Genomic DNA, 17011 nt, shown 5'->3' on the forward strand with positions numbered 1-17011 from the left:
TCCAGTGGTTAGGACTCTGTGCTTTCAGTGCCAAGGGTCTGAATGCAATCCTTGAAAATAAATTAAAAAAAAAAAAAAACTTTATATGAATAATATGTACTGTATGAATTCTGCAATTTGCTTTTTCTACTCATCTTCATAAGATTTATTGCTATGGATTCATGTACCTCAATTTAGTCTTTTTTAACGCTGTTTCTGTTGTGTGTATATATTTTGTTGTTGTGTTTTAAAAGCTGTTAGTGGATTTATATTTGTATGAAGCCTGTAGTACTGCTCTTTTCTTAATGAAGTAAGATTTGATCTTACTTCAGATCTACTCTGATCTATGTTGATAAGGAAAATGGAGAACCAGGCATCCATGTGGCTCCTAAGGACGGGCTGAAGCTGGGGTCTGTGCCTTCAGTCAAAGCTTTGGATGGGAGATCTCAGGTTTCAACACCACGTGTTGGCAAAATGTTTGATGCTCCACCAGCTTTACCAAAAACTGCAAGAAAGGCTTTGGGAACTGTCAACAGAGCTACAGAAAAATCAGTTAAGACGAATGGACTGCTCAAACAGAAACAGACAACTTTCTCTACCAAAAAGATTACTGAGAAGACTGTTAAAGCAAAAAGTTCGGTTCCTGCCTCAGATGACACCTATCCAGAAATAGAAAAATTCTTTCCCTTCAATGCATTAGATTTTGAGAGTTTTGACCTGCCTGAGGAGCACCAGATGTAGTGATTTGTGTGAAAACTTATATAGTATATAATTTACCACTGATTTTAATCTACCATCAGATATTCACTGAAAAAATGTTTTTGTTCTAAGTTTCTTCTCCCTTTTAATATCAAAAATCCAGAAAACAAGAACCAAGCATTGCATGCTCATCTTGAATCACAGTTTCTCTCTAGGCCCATACATGAGAATGGAATGAATGCTGTCTACCCTGGATAATCTGAAAATGAATTTTCCTCTTAAAGTCTTAATTATTGCTTTACTAAATTTGGGGAGGCATGCAAACACATCTACTGTAGGCAGAGTCTCTTATTACTTACCCTTTTTAAGGATTCTAATGATAAATAAATTGAATACTAAATGAACTTCAGGTGCTTATGTATTATGTAAGGCATTCTCTACTATTTTAGTTATTTTAATTGAGACAAAGGACTCAGTGTGGCCTACTGGTTTTCTCCAGCTTTTTGCTTCCTGATAGGTGTGGGAGCAACCAAAGAACCTGAGAAATATTGTCAAATATGTGGGGGGAAAGTGAGCAAATGGCATCCTGCTGTCCACATGTTCAGGGTCCAGATTAACAGATGTTAAGATTTTGCCATATTTTCATTGAAGAGAATTAAACAAGATGGAGACTTGAACAAGATGTAGATACAGTTGATGTTCTCTTTGAACCCGGCCCTAATCCCATCCCCCTCTCACCTTTTTCTCCCCAGAGGTAATTGTGTTCCTCAAGTTGGTGTGTATCCTTCCTGCCCGTGGTTTCACATCTAGAAACACTACAAAACATTATTTTGTGTGCATTCTTATTTTAAAGATTTTTAAGTTTTTAAAAAAGTAATAATTTCAGACTTATTTTTTATGTATTCAGATTTACAGAATTACTTTAGATTTTCACACTTCCCAAAATACAGATATAAGTTAAAAAGCACAGAAGTTCTCTTCATTTGCCCTATTAAAGGTCTTGCCTGAAAACTGGGTTCACCTCTTGATGAGTTTTGAGCCAAAAGACACAGCCAGGCCAAAGAGTAGGAGAACTTACCACTTGGATTAAGTGAGGGGAAAATATTCCCAGAGCAGTGTCTCCTCAACAGTTTTTTGGTGATAAAATACACATTACACAGCGTTTTAACCATTCATTCCAATATGGTTGCTGGGATTTCTAGAAAAGTTTCAATGTGTGTTTCAGCTTGCAACCAGTACTTTGAAAAATATCCAGGAGACCATGAACTGCTTTGGGAAGTTGAAGGTGTTGGACACTGGTACCAGAGAATACCAATCACCAGAGCGTTACAAAGAGAAACACTTAAAATTACAGGTAAGACTGTTTTCAGTTTGGATACAAGTCTAGTGTAGAAGCATTGCCTAATGATGGGCTGATTTCAGTGTTGCCCATCTGGTGATGTCCATGTGTAGAGTCTTCTCTTGTGTTGTTGGAAGAGGGTGTTTGCTATGACCAGTGCGTTTTCTTGGCAAAACTTTATTAGCCTTTGCCCTGCTTCATTCCGTACCCCAAGGCCAAATTTGCCTATTACTCCAGGTGTTTCTTGACTTCCTCCTTTTGCCTTCCAGTCCCCTATGATGAAAAGGACATGTTTTTTGGGTGTTAGTTCTAAAAGGACTTATAGGTCTTCATAGAACCGTTCAACTTCAGCTTCTTCAGTGTTACTGTTTGGGGCATAGACTTGGATCACCGTGATATTGAATGGTTTGCCTTGGAAACGAACAGAGATCATTCTGTCGTTTTTGAGGTTGCATCCAAGTACTGCATTTCGGACTCTTCCGTTGACCATGATGGCTACTCCATTTCTTCTAAGGGATTCCTGCCCACAGTAGTAGATATAATGGTCATCTGAGTTAAATTCACCCATTCCAGTCCATTTCAGTTCGCTGATTCCTAGAATGTCGACATTCACTCTTGCCATCTCTTGTTTGACCACTTCCAATTTGCCTTGATTCATGGACCTAACATTCCAGGTTCCTGTGCAATATTGCTCTTTACAGCATCAGACCTTGTGTCTATCACCAGTCACATCCACAGCTGGGTATTGTTTTTGCTTTGGCTCCATCCCTTCATTCTTTCTGGAGTTATTTCTCCACTGATCTCCAGTAGCATATTGGGCACTTACCGACCTGGGGGAGTTCTCTTTCAGTATCCTATCATTTTGCCTTTTTATACTGTTCATATGGGGTTCTCAAGGCAAGAATACTGAAGTGGTTTGCCATTCCCTTCTCCAGTGGACCACATTCTGTCAGACCTATCCACCATGACCTGTCCTTCTTGGGTGGCCCCACACAGCATGGCTTAGTTTCATTGAGTTAGACAAGGCTGTGGTCTGTGTGATCAGACTGGCTAGTTTTCTGTGATTATGGTTCAGAAAAATCAAGAGAGTTCCAGAAAAACATCTATTTCTGCTTTATTGACTATGCCAAAGCCTTTGACTGTGTGAATCACAACACACTGTGGAAAATTCTGAAAGAGATGGGACTACCAGACCACCTGACCTGCCTCTTGAGAAACCTCTATGCAGATCAGGAAGCAACAGTTAGAACTGGACATGGAACAACAGACTGGTTCCAAATAGGAAAAGGAGTACGTCAAGGCTGTATATTGTCACCCTGCTTATTTAACTTATATGCAGAGTACAACATGAGAAACTCTGGGCTGGGAGAAGCACAAGCTGGAATCAAGATTGCCGGGAGAAATATCAATAACAGATATGCAGATGACACCACCCTTATGGCAGAAAGTGAAGAGGAACTCAAAAGCCTCTTGATGAAAGTGAAAGAGGAGAGTGAAAAAGTTGGCTTAAAGCTCAGAAGACTAACATCATGGCATCTGGTCCCATCACTTCATAGGAAATAGATGGGGAAACAGTGTCAGATTTTATTTTTGTGGGCTCCAAAATCACTACAGATGGTGATTGCAGCCATGAAATTAAAAGACGCTTACTCCTTGGAAGGAAAGTTATGTCCAACCTAGATAGCATATTCAAAAGCAGAGACATTACTTTGCCAACAAAGGTTCGTCTAGTTAAGGCTGTGGTTTTTCCAGTGGTCACGTATGGATGTGAGATTTGGACTGTGAAGAAAGCTGAGTGCAGAAGACTCTTGAGAGTCCCTTGGATTGCAAGGAGGTCCAAGCAGTCCATCCTAAAGGAGACCAGTCCTGGGTGTTCATTGGAAGGACTGATGCTGAGGCTGAAACTCTAGTAGTTTGGCCACCTCATACGAAGAGTTGACTTGTTGGAAAAGACCCTGATGCTGGGAGGGATTGAGGGCAGGAGGAGAAGGGGACAACAGAGGATGAGATGGCTAGATGGCATTACTGACTTGATGGATGTGAGTCTGAGTGAACTCCGGGAGTTGGTGATGGACAGGGAGGCCTGGCGTGCTGCAATTCATGGTGTCGCAAAGAGTCGGACATGACTGAGCAACTGAACTGAATGATGGTCTTATAGTCCAGAATAGTCCAATGTGTTGTAATATGATCTCTCTAGTAATAGACCTTCTTTTCTAAAGTTGGAATTTGTGTTATATTTAAACATTTATGTCATTATTAGTAAGAAGACCTAGCGTAACCTAATAGAATATAGCTCAGTAGTCCAGTAGAAATTGGTGGGTAAGAAATGAACACAGGTTACTCAGCACAGAATAGGCATCAGGGGATCAAAGGTAGTACTCAGTCTTATGCATCTCTCTTTAAATTTGCTAAATAGCAGATAAACTATTTAAAACTCTTTTAAGGTTTCATTTTAAGATATTGGTGAAGGAATATCCCACATCTGAATATTAATACCCTTGTTTAGGGCTTTTGTAAAAATCCGTACAAAGAATGTGACAATTAAAACCAAATACTAACTGGGTTAAAATTTTAAAAATTCTTTTTCACACAGCAATTTCTCAAAATGAAGCTAAAAGATCTACATCCGGAGAATACAGTCTTGCCTCTGTTCCAGAATACGAAGCAAGAGCTGAAGACAGTCAGCCTAGCGAGATGCAGCTAACTGTAGGTACACTGTGTGTTTACCACAGGAAATACCAAGTGTGCTGCTTCTAAAACAGGTTCAGCCACTACTTAACTTTCTAAATGTTACTGTTCATTCAGCAGACTTAGGTAACTTCTACTGTGTTACTTGGCCTTTTTTGTTCATTGGTTTCTAAGATTTAATTTCTTTGAAAAATAATTTGGAATACACAAAGTAGTACAGAAGAAAATAAAAATCTATAATTCTGTTGCCCTAGATCTAGCAACTAACATTTTTGTATATGTACTTAATACATATTATGAAACATGTACGTGTGTAAGTTTCATTTCTGTTTTTATTCTTTTATGCTTCTAACTGAGCTTCATTGTGGCTCAGCTGATAAAGAATCCACCTGCAATGTGGGAGAGCTGTGTTCGATCTTTGGGTCAGGAAGATCCCCTGGAGAAGGGAACAGCTACCACTCCAGTATTCTGGCCTGGAGAATTCCATTGTCTGTATAGTCTATGGGGTCACAAAGAGTCGGACATGACTGAGCGACTTTCATTCACTTTCATACATGCTTCTAACTGCTTTTCTCCATTGACATAATATTGTAAGCATTTTCTGGGTCATTACTTTTTTTTTAATTTTTATTTATTTGTTTATGGCTGTGCTGGCCTTCGTTGCTGGGTGGGCTGTTCTGCAGTTGCAGCGCGAGGGCTTCTTTTTGCGCTGGCTTCTCTCGTTGCAGAGCCTGGGCGCCAGGGAGCACAGGCTTCAGCAGTTGCAGCATGTGGGCTCAGTAGTTGTGGCTCCCAGGTTCTAGAGCACAGGGTCAGTAGTTGTGAAGCACGGGCTTAGTCGCTGTGTGGCATGTGGGATCTTCCTGGACCAGGAATCGAACCCCTTTCTCCTCCACTGGCAGGCAGATTCTTTACCACTGAGTCACCAGAGAACCCTGTCATTACTGTATTAAATCATTGTTGTTAGGTAGCACACTATTGGCACCCCACTCCAGTACTCTTGCCTGGAAGATCCCATGGATGGAGGAGCCTGGTAGGCTGCAGTCCATGGGGTCGCTGAGGGTCGGACATGACTGAGCGACTTCACTTTCATGCATTGGAGAAGGAAATGGCAACCCACTCCAGTGTTCTTGCCTGGAGAATCCCAGGGACGGGGGAGCCTGGTGGGCTGCCATCCATGGGGTCGTACAGAGTCAGACATGACTGAAGCGACTTAGCAGCAGCAGCAGCACACTATTCTATATAAATACCAGCATTTATTTTCTTAACATATTATGCTTGTTTTTTATAAATGTCCCGACCATGAACACAATTACACATGCATCTTTGTGCAAATGTAAGTATTTCCTTGCACAGATAAATTTCTTGAAGTGAAATAGGTCAAAGGTTGTGAAGTTATTTGGGGGAAGTTTGAGGCTATATGTGTTAAGTCACCGTGGAATGTAGTGCACTTTGCAAATACTAGGTAACCTGAAAGTAGAAGGGCAGCTCTGCTTACTGAATTCCAGAGGATGTACCAGGTACTTCTCTGAAACCTACTTGATATTACTTAAAATACCGGTTCATTGGTGGGATCCTAGAGGTTTATTTTTTACAGCATTTTGTTGTGGTAGCTTTTACATTATTATTACATTGGTTAGTCACTCACTTATGTCCGACTCTTGCAACCCCATATCTGTAGCCTGCCAGGCTCCTCTGTCCATGGGATTCCCCAGGCAAGAATACTGGAGTGGGTTGCTATTCCTTTCTCCAGGGGATCTTCCTGACCCAAAGATCGAACCTGGGTCTTCCTGCATTGCATGTGGATTCTTTACCAGCTGAGCCACCAGGGAAGGTTTTAATATAGTCATAATTATTTTGTATGTGGGTATCTGAATATAGTTTTAGTGAGTGTTGAATATGTCTGTGTAAATGCACATGCATTTCAACGACAAGTGCTTTGGGGAATTATTTGTGCCTCTCTTCTTCTGTCTTAATTAGCATGAGTGATGACTATTTGAGTAAAAATTTTAAAAAGCATTTTTAAGGATAATATAAATAATACAATATATATAAGGAGTTCAGTTTTTTTCCCTACCTTTGGAATTTCAGGCTTCGGAATAAGCCGTTGTATTATGTTGCATTCCAAATTCCTCATTTATATTCAAATTACTTTATTATTGATCAGATATCATAAAACAAGGGAAAGTAGAAAAATCTGTTTGTTTCATACATGTAGTGAGAGCAGTGATTTACTTTAATATTAAGCCAAACAATTTGTGTCATTTTAATGAGAACATTAAAATTTCACTGTACTGTAAAGGTTGGTGATATAAATTAGATTTTCTTTCATTTTAGAAATTCTTCATATTACTGTAATATTTTAATCAAGGAAAATATTTCCCATATTAAACTCTTCTTATGAGTAACCACATGGGGAAGTGATTTTGTTTATTTTAACTACATTGTATTTTAGCTTTATTGAGGTATAATCGACAAAAATTATACATATTTAAGGTGTACACCTTCATGTTAAGGATGATAAATGCCCAAATTGCAGCATTGGTAATACCAAAGAGGGGGCAGTTTTGAGAGATTTTTCAGCGTCCTAATGGACAGGCTTGTGGTTGGTTGAACGAAGGACAAGAAGTCCTTACTGCCCCACAGGTCTTTGATTGGAATAGCATACTAAATTGTTATTGCCAATAACCAAGATAGAGAATAATACTGATTAAATATGAGAGTTTAGTTTGGGACAGATTGGATAGGAAATTGGGTTGGAGTATTCACTGGAGAGAGATTTCATTAGAAATAGAGCTTTGAAAATCAGGAAAGAAGTTGGGGAAATTACGTTGCATATTTGGATTCATCAGCAAGGAGATGTTGAAGTAAAGGTGGTAGATACAATTACCCAGGAGGATTTAGACTGAGAGAGGAGCTGAGGACAGAACACGTGGAAACCGCAGTGTATATCAGTATTGCACATTAGGGGGGTTCACAAGTGCTTAGGCTTATAATAAACTGAAGCTATAAGATAGCCTTTTTACTTCTTAAGTGAGTCTTCTTAATTGATGGATGATGAATACAAAAGGTGCTATTTGAAAACGTTTTTAAAAGATTTTCTTTAAAACTGAATGAAGTAGATGCATAGGAAGGAAAAAGGGTCTAAAATTTTGGTTTTGATATGTATCTCTGTTTTAGATTGATTCTCTAAAAGATGCCTTTGCAAGTACTTCTGAAGGTAAGAAATTCAGCTGGTCTATTAGTTTAAGTGTTTGAGAGTGTTAGAATTAAGTGTGTGTGAGTGTGTCCCTTAGTATAAATAAAGACTTACACACCTCTAATATCTAGGTCGGGGTTCTGGTACCACTGATTCTGCTGTGTGAACAGATAAGCTATCGTACCTCTTTTTTTTCATTACCTTACCTGTAAAATAGGGACCATAATGTCTGCCTTGTTTATTTCTCAAGATTATTGGAAGAGAATCTAAGTGAAAATGCACAAATACTTTGCAGAGCTCAAGGTAACACAGATATGTGAGGAATGAATACTGACTTTAAGATTATTTCATAATTTAAAATATGTCACTGACATGATTTCCTAGCCTGATGTGATAGGAAGTGTGAAATTGTGGTGATAGAGTTAAACTGGCTTAGTTCTTGCATTTCTGTGTATAATTAATGGGTAATTCTTTAACTACACAGTCAATTAACTATGGGCTTGCTATTTTTTTCTCAGGTCATGATAAAACACCTGTTTCCACTCGTACTCGAAGTAGCCATCTAAAGCGGCCAAAGATTGGAAAGCGGTTTCAGGATTCCGAGTTTAGTAGTTCTCAAGGGGAAGATGAAAAGACTCCTCAGACTTCTCCCACAGCTTCAGTGAACAAGTAAAGCATTGTTTATCTTACTGTCATTATTTTGTGTCCTCTTATTTTCATAGTATTTAGTTTTTAAGGTGACATTTTTTATATTATTTGTGTAGTAAATGACCTTGGTGTAGAAGATTGTATTTGAATTCAACAAGATTATTGATTACACTTAAAAAGTGTCACATTGACAGTATTATAGGGAGAAGTTGCTAGTAAGAGAGTAGAATAAACTGATGTTTTAGTCTCTTGTGTGAAAATCCAGAAGAATCTTCTAGTGATTATATTATCTCAAATGAGCCGTTTATTGTCAGCTTTGAATTTGACAGTAGCTGTGGTTTTTAGTAATCCTGAAGTTTAGTCAATTTAAGAAACCCTCAATTTTACTTTATAATGGACTTATCTGGACTTATCTTACTAGATTATAGAACATAACATAAATTAGTAATTGCCATAAATGATATCATCAGCTCCTCCAGAAACTTAATAGTCTGCTGAATCAACAGAACCCTTGGATCAAAACCTTATTTTCCTATTTAAAGAAAGCAAGATTTTGAATATTATAGTTAAATTAAGCTTTTGCTCTGATAGTCTTACTAACTGTTCTTGAGTCAACCATTCATAGCTTTGCCATCTTGGCTATAAAATTATTCTCAGGTAAAGTAGTCTGTAGCTATGCTAATTTCATTCTGTATATAATTTTAAATTTGGATAATTATGTAAATATTATATTTTAATGAAAAATCTGCCATTTTAAAGAAAAATTTATTTGTGAAAAGAGTAATAAGAGTTTAGATAATTATGTTTTTTTCCCACTGAGTAACATTTTGATGTAATACCCTTTTTAGAAGGGAATGTAATAGCACATTTTAAATTACACATCACAGAACTGTTGTGGAATTTTTCTTTAGCTTTTCATAAAATAGTAGCAATGAGACTAAATGCTTAATCTATGAAGAACAATATGTCATCTTTACCCTTGTCTGCTGCTACTGCTGCTGCTAAGTCGCTTCAGTCGTGTCTGACTTTGTGCGACCCCATAGATGGCAGCCCACCAGGCTCCCCCGTCCTTAAGACTCTCCAGGCAAGAACACTGGAGTGGGTTGCCATTGCCTTCTCCAGTGCATGAAAGTGAAAAGTGCAAGTGAAGCCGCTCAGCCGTGTCCGGCCCTCAGCGACCCCGTGGACTGCAGCAGTATTCTCTAATACGCGTGTCTGTACCTGTGACACAGGTTGAGAGAGCTGCAAGGTGGATTGTGATACAATAATAGAAGTGAACGTGCTGTGGATACAAAGGAGAGCGTGAAGGACTGTAATGGAGGGGGTGGAGAAATTTGACATTTGGGCCAGGGCTTCAGGGATGAGTAGAAACTCAACAAGCATATTTGGGAAAGAAGAGTTTTCTAGTTCGAAGGCTCACAAACTATGGTCTACAGGCCAATCTGGCCCACCACCTATTGTGAGTAAAATGTTACTGTACCACATCCATGCGTATTAGTTTATGTGTTTGCTGTGGTTGCTTTTGCTTTACAGTGGTGGAGTGAGTGAGGGTTCAGAGACCACGTGTCCCACAAAATCTAAAAGAAAAGTTTGCCGAACCTCGCTCTACACCAGGGCTGTTCAGAGAACTTCCTGGCACGGTGGGCATGTTCTGTGTCTCCCTGCCCAGCACGGCAGCCTCTACTCAGTGTGCGTATCACTGAGCATTGAAGTGTGGCTAGAGCAACTGAGGAACTGAGTGTTTTATTTCACTTAGTTTTAATTACCGTATTATAAACAAGTGCAAGTGTCCTGTGGCTACTGTATTGTGTCATGCAGTTGTAGACTGCAGGAATAATGTGAGCAAAGGCACCAAACTGGGAGGGGTGTTGGTAAGGAAAACTGATACATAGGTAAATGGTAGCATCGCAGTCAGTTCAGTCGCTCAGTCGTGTCCGACTTTTTGCGACCCCATGGACTGCAGCACACTGGGCTTCCCTGTCCATCACCAAGTCCCGATGCTCGAACTCATGTCCATCGAGTCAGTGATGCCAATCATCCATCTCATCCTCTGTCGTCACCTTCTCTTGCTGCCTTCAATCTTTCCCAGCACCAAGGTCTTTTCCAGTGAGTCAGTCCTTTGCATCAGGTGGCCAAAGTATTCAAGTTTCAGCCTCAGCATCTAGTGGAAGGAAAAATATAAAGGTCTGGTCATGTTAGACTTTGAGAGGATGTGTGCTTTATTCTGCAATCCATAGAGGACCATCAGAATTTTCTCAGCTGGACTGTCATAGGTACAGATAAAAAGAAAGAAAGAAAGAAACATAGCTCTTTAAACCTTACTAAAGAATGTATGTACTGCTAGTCTCAACATGAGTTGGGAAGAAGTTATAGTGTCTCCAGAGAGAATAGGACTTGAAGAAGGAAGATGAGAATGGAAATAGAAAGTTGTGGATTTGTTTGAAAGGTATTTCAGAAGTAGAACTAAGCCATATCATTTATTGCCCCAAACGGTATTTTTTGAGAATGAAAGGGGCATTATATATAGGCGTACTCCAGAGATGTAGATTCAGTTCCACGGTACCACAATAAAGCAACCATCACAATAAGGCAGGTCACAAAATTTTTTGAGTTTTCCAGTGCACATAAAAGTTATGTTTACACTGTACCATAGTATATGTCTTTAAGGAAAAAGTATATTCATTAATTTAAAAATACTTTATTGGTAAAAAACAAATGGTAACCATCGACTGAGCCTTTAATGAGTCATAATCTTTTTGCTGGTGTAGAGTCTTGCCTCACTGTTGGTGGCTGCTGACTGACCAGGGAGGTGGTTGCTGAAGGTTGGGGTGACTTTGGCCCTTTCTTTAGTTAGACAGCCATGAACTTTGCCATGTAGATTGGCTGACTTCTTCCTTTCACTAATGATTTCTCTGTAACATGCCAGGCTGCTTGATAGCATTTTACCCACAGTAGAAATTCTTGTAAAATTGGAGTCCGTCCTCTCAAACCCTGATGCAGCTTCCTCAACTAAGTTTATGTCATAGTCTAAATCCTTTGTTATTTCACCGATCTTCATAGCGTCTTCCCGAGTGGATTCCATCTCAAGATGGAATCACTTTCTTTGCTCATCTACATTAAGCAGCTCCTCATCCATTACAGTTTTAACTTGAGATTGCAGCAGTTCAATCACATTTTCAGGCTCTCCTTCTCCTTCTAGTTCTCTTGCTGTTTCTACCACATCTGCAGTGACTTCCACCACTGAAGTCTTGAACCTCACACAGTCATCCATGATAGTTGGAATCAGCTTCTTCCAAACTCCTTGTAATGTTGATATTTTGACCTCTTTGTAATGTTGATATTTTGACCTCTGCCCATGAATCATAAGTGTTCATAGTGCTATCTAGAATGGTGAATCCTTCCCAGAGGGTTTGCAGTTGACTTTGCCCAGATTAATAAGAGGAATCTGTGTCTTTGACAGCTGTAGCCTTATGAACTGTAATTCTTAAGTAATAAGGCTTTAGAATTGAAGTGATTCCTTGATCTGTGGACTGCAGAATGGATGTTCTGTTAGCAGACATGAAGATAACATGAACCTCATTATGCATCTCCATCAGAGCTCTTGGGTGACCAGTTACATTGTCAATGAGCAGTCATATTTTAGAAGGAACTTTTTTTCCCCCTGAGTAGTAGGTCTTAACAGTAGCCTTAAGATACTCAGTAAACGATGTTGTCAGCAGCTGTGCTGCCACCCAAGCTGTCTGTTCCCTTTACAGAGGACAGGCAGAGTAGATAATTCTTAAGGGCCCTAGGATTTTCAGAATGGTAAATGAGCATTGGTGTCCACTGCGTGAGTCACTGCGTGAGTCACTCACTGTGAGGAGTCAGCCTGTCCTTGGAAACTTTAAAGCCAGGTGTTGACTCCTCTTTTCTTGCTGTGAAAGTCTTAGATGACATCCTCTTTTTGTCTACGTTGGAAAGTCTGTTGTTTACTGTAGCCACTTTCGTTCATTATCTTAGCTCTAGATCTAGCTAACTTGATAGAGCTTCTGTATCAGCGCTGGTTGCTTTACCTGGCACTGTCATGGAGATAACTTCTTTCCTTCAATCTCATGAACCAGCCTCTCGACTAGCTTCATGCTTATTTTCTGCAGCATCCTCACCTCTCTTAGCCTTCGTGGAAATGAATAGATTTAGGGCCTTGTTCTGGATTAGGTGTTGGCTAAGGGAATGTTGAGGTTGGTTTGATCTTCTGTCCAGACCACTACAACTTTTTCTCTAGATCAGCAATAAGGTTGTTTTGCTTTCTTATCATTGGTGTGTTCACTTAGAGTAGCACTGTTGATTTTTTTTTTCCCCAAGAACTTTTGGTTTACATTCACAGGTTGGCTATTTGGCACAAGAGACTTAGCTTTCTGCCTGTCTCAGCTTTCAATGTGCCTTTATAAATTTAGTCACTTCTGCACAAGCTTTTGATTTAAAGTAAGAAATATGTGACTCTTTCATTTGAACATTTAGAGCCATTTCAGGGTTATTAACTGGCCTAATTTCAATATTGTTGTGTCTTAAGGAATAGGGAGACCCAAAAAGAGGGAGAGAGATGGGTAATGCCCAATCAGTTGTAATAGTCAGAACACATGCAACATTTACCAGTTAGGTTTGCCATCTGAAGATTGCATATATGTATATGCATAACTGATTCACTTTTCTGTATAGCAGAAACTAACACAACATTGTCAGTCAGCTGTACTCCAATAAAATCATTAATTAATTAAAGTTTGCCATTTTGTATGAGTGTAACCTGTGGCACCTGATCATCTTTAATAAAATAAGTGAAAATGTTTTTCCTTGGTTTCCTAGATTGGAGTCTACTGCACGCACCTCAGAGAGCTCAGAAGAATTCTTGGAAGAAGAACCCGAACAGAGTGTGATTGAATTTGAGGATGAAAGTAGTGATAAAGATGTTCAACCAGCACCAGAAACCCAGCCAGGCCTGGAAAAGCAAGAAGATGAAAAGGTGAGTGATTCACTTTTTTTTTTAATTAATTTTTATTGGAATATAGTTGCTTCACAATGTTGTGTTATTTTGCTGTACAGTAAAGTGAATCAGCTATATGTATACATATATCCCCTCCTTTTTGGATTTCTGAGATTCATTTATTTAATAAAATGAATGGAGGTAACTTTTAACTTAGTTGTATATTGTTGGAAAAGCATGAAGACTCTTAGTAGAAATTGTAATGTTAAAAAGCACATATGTCTAAAGCAAAGTCAGATAGTGAAGGATAAAGTTATAAGTATTTTACATTTCTAACTGAATTTATAAAGTTTGACATATTACAGAGATAAAGTAGAAGATGTTTAGATAGTAATGTCCTCTCAGTGTGTTTAAAATTTAAATCAATTTGTAGAATTAAACATAAACTTGAAGAAGTGACACAAATGATGTGACTGTTCAAAGCCTACCTTAGAAAACCAATTAGAATGCCTTTAGGTCCAACAAGCCCTAAATTCACCTGATTTTGGATATAAGGATAGAATTAGTTGTTTAGAAAAAATAATGTATTTTTACTTACAGTTGATTTACAAATTCCTAAAAAATAACTAAATTCTTTTTTTGTTTAATTACTAGAAAACAAGTAAGAAAATAACTTTTTGACAGTAAAAAATCTCTTTATCTGGCTTGATTTCTGCAGCTCCTCGATTATTTTTCTTTTTTCATCTTCTCTAGTTCCTGTCCTTCTCTTCTTTTTCTTTAATATCTTTAGTGTTTTACAGATTCCTTATTTTTTCTTTCAGGCGTGCTTAAGTTTCTTTAAAAACATTTTACCTGTTTGTCAAGTCCAACCAGGAGCTAAGAAAGTGAAACTGCATTACTGATTTAAATTGGAGAAATACATATTTTAAAAACAGAATTTATCTGCTTCTAGACGATTATGGGAATGTATCTTTGTGTGGTTTTTTCCTTTATTAAAAACTTAAGATTACACTGTACGTCCTGCACCTGAGCCGTCCCTCTGTCCAGCAGCACCTGTGCGCGCCTCCTGTAGCAGCTGACCAGTGACGCCCTCGCTGCGCCCCAGTGGCTGTCCTTGCTGAGGCTGTCCACTCGCTCTCCCTCTAGGCTTTCTGATCCCCTGGCTTTATAGCACTACTGGGTTCTGCTTTCTAGGTAACCTCTTTCTGGAGTTTCGTTTGGTTTCATGCATTTGGTTTTTGACTGCTCTGTTGCCTGTTGGTTTTTTTCCTTTTTCCCCTGTCTTTGTGGATATTCTAGAAGACTCAGTTCTTGACCTTCTGCCCTTTTGTTCATTTTTTTTTTTTTGAAATGCATCTAGTCTTTAGACGGAGTGATTGTCTCTGTGGGGGTGACCAGTAACTCTAGACTTTGAATATTGATCCAGACTATGATCTCATAATATTAACCTGCCTTCTGAGTATTTCTGTTTAGACAGATGTCTTTTATCATCTTAAATTTAATCTCTGTTCTTGCTTATTGCTTTTCTACTGAGCTTCATTTCCTGTTTCCTATTTTTCATTCTATTCCCAAACCTAGGACTTGAAGGACATGAGTTTTTCTCTTTTGTTTCTCTCTTGTAGTTACTCACCAAAATTCAATTTTTTTACAAAATCTTTTACTGTATCTTTCTTATTTTCATCTTTTTAACATTTCTTCTACCCTAGTTGGTCCTTTTGTGAGTTTTATTTTAATTACCTTCTGTGTGCAGTTTATTCTTTATACTCTGGCCAGATTAATTTTTCTTTTTTTTAAAATCTATGTGGTTTTTTAAATTAATTAATTAATTTGGTTGTACCAGGTCTTGGTTGTGGCATGTGGGACCTTTAGTTGAGGTATGTGGGATCTGATTCCCTCACCCCCTGATCAAACCTGGGCTCCTGCATTGGGAACACTGATTCTTAGCCACTGGACCACCAGGGAATTCCCCAGATTAATTTTTCTAAGTCTCTGATTTAAATATCCCTTAGGAAAATATTCATTATATGATTTCAGGGATTCTATACAATCCAGCCAAGTCTATTTTTAAAAATTCGAGTGTATCAGTATTCTAATTTTTAAATATAAAATGATCTCTAATTATTATAATGTCAGTAGTATTAATTAGAAATATTAGACATTAATGGAAGTCTTGTAAATTGATTAAACATCAGAGGAAGAGTTTCAGAAATTGACGACCTTGTGTTATCAAATCACTTTTCCATATTTTAATGTGATTTAAGGGGCAGGATTGTTTAGAGACAACCCTTTATTAACTGTACAGTGAGCTCACTGAGGTTGGGGACTCTCTTCTCCCAGCAAGAAGCTTTACCCAGACTCAACGTGCCACAAATCTGATAGTGCTTCCTTCCCAGGCATGCTGAACAGTGACTTCCTCAGACCCCAAAGATTCCAACTACTGAACAGCTCATATTCTGTAAAGAGCCAGCACCAAATTTAGATTTTCTCTGATAACTTTTTACCGAAAAGGTTCTTCCTGTGACTGCCCTGTAAGGAGGAAGAGGGAGAAGGAGGTAGGGTCTCTTCACTGCATCATTCTCCATGAACACAGAGGGAAATTGGGCTGCTTAGGGGTTCTGTTCTCTTCCTGACTCTGCTGTTCCTTAACCTATGCCCAGTAATGTAGTAGACTGTATCTTGAGTCCTAGTGCATGATAGGGAGGTACTGAGAATGGACCCACGTTGCATGACAAGGAAGTTAATCTGTAATTTTGTCCTTTTTTTTTGGGTCAATTGTGTAGGAATCTGCATTAGAGCCTATGAATGGTGAGATAATAGATGATACTCTTAAGACTTCACTCATAACAGAAGAGGAGGACTCTACTAGTGAAGTTTTAGATGAAGAATTAAAATTGCAGTCTTTTAATTCCAATGAAGACTCTACGAATCTTGCTCCACTGGTGGTAGACTCTTCACAACCCCTTGAGGGTGTTGCACAGGATAAGGTAATAGAAAAATAACCTAACTTTTTATAGTTACAGTGTCCAGCCTTGGTGACTCAGCTGGGGCAGTATAGGATATATGTTTTCCTCTATTTTAGCGTGTACAGTCCTTTAGGAAAAATAAATTATACTACATTGGATATTTTGAGCAGATGCGATCAGTAATATAAATTCAAATCTTTGTAACTTCATTCATATCTGACTTATGGTAACAAAATGAGTTTTACTTTGTAAATTTAGGAAATGCTTAGAAAAATGGATAAAGCGTTATTTACCTAAATATTTGAAGAAGGAAATGGCAACCCACTCCAGTATTCTTGCCTGGAGAATTCCATGAACAGAGGAGCCTGGAGGGCTACAGTCCACGGGGTCATAAAGAGTCAGACAGGACTGAGTGACTAACACACCTAAATATTATTCGCCAGGTGGCGCTAGTGGTAAAGAACCACCTGCCAGTGCAGGAGACACAAGAGACCTGGGCGGGAATGGCAACCCACTCTGGGATTCTTGCCTGGAGAATC

The 17011-nt window shown here is 38.7% G+C and overlaps 1 protein-coding gene across 6 annotated transcripts in view; it reads left to right on the forward strand.

The window, feature by feature from the left end:
- The window catches only part of FAM169A (family with sequence similarity 169 member A), a 65956-nt gene that overhangs the window by 44034 nt on the left and 4911 nt on the right, over nt 1–17011 (forward strand). For 5 of the 6 annotated variants that reach the window (XM_006055397.4, XM_006055395.4, XM_025270853.3 and 2 more), the window contains 6 exons: nt 1904–2032; nt 4611–4723; nt 7886–7925; nt 8423–8573; nt 13392–13548; nt 16290–16493. In XM_006055397.4, the coding sequence (XP_006055459.4) occupies nt 1904–2032; nt 4611–4723; nt 7886–7925; nt 8423–8573; nt 13392–13548; nt 16290–16493 (794 nt within the window). The remainder of the gene's footprint in view (nt 1–1903; nt 2033–4610; nt 4724–7885; nt 7926–8422; nt 8574–13391; nt 13549–16289; nt 16494–17011) is intronic. The other variant, XM_044932535.2, reaches the window with a different exon arrangement.

Source organism: Bubalus bubalis, chromosome 19 (assembly GCF_019923935.1).
Source record: "Bubalus bubalis isolate 160015118507 breed Murrah chromosome 19, NDDB_SH_1, whole genome shotgun sequence".
In the NCBI taxonomy this organism is placed as follows: Eukaryota; Metazoa; Chordata; class Mammalia; order Artiodactyla; family Bovidae; genus Bubalus; species Bubalus bubalis.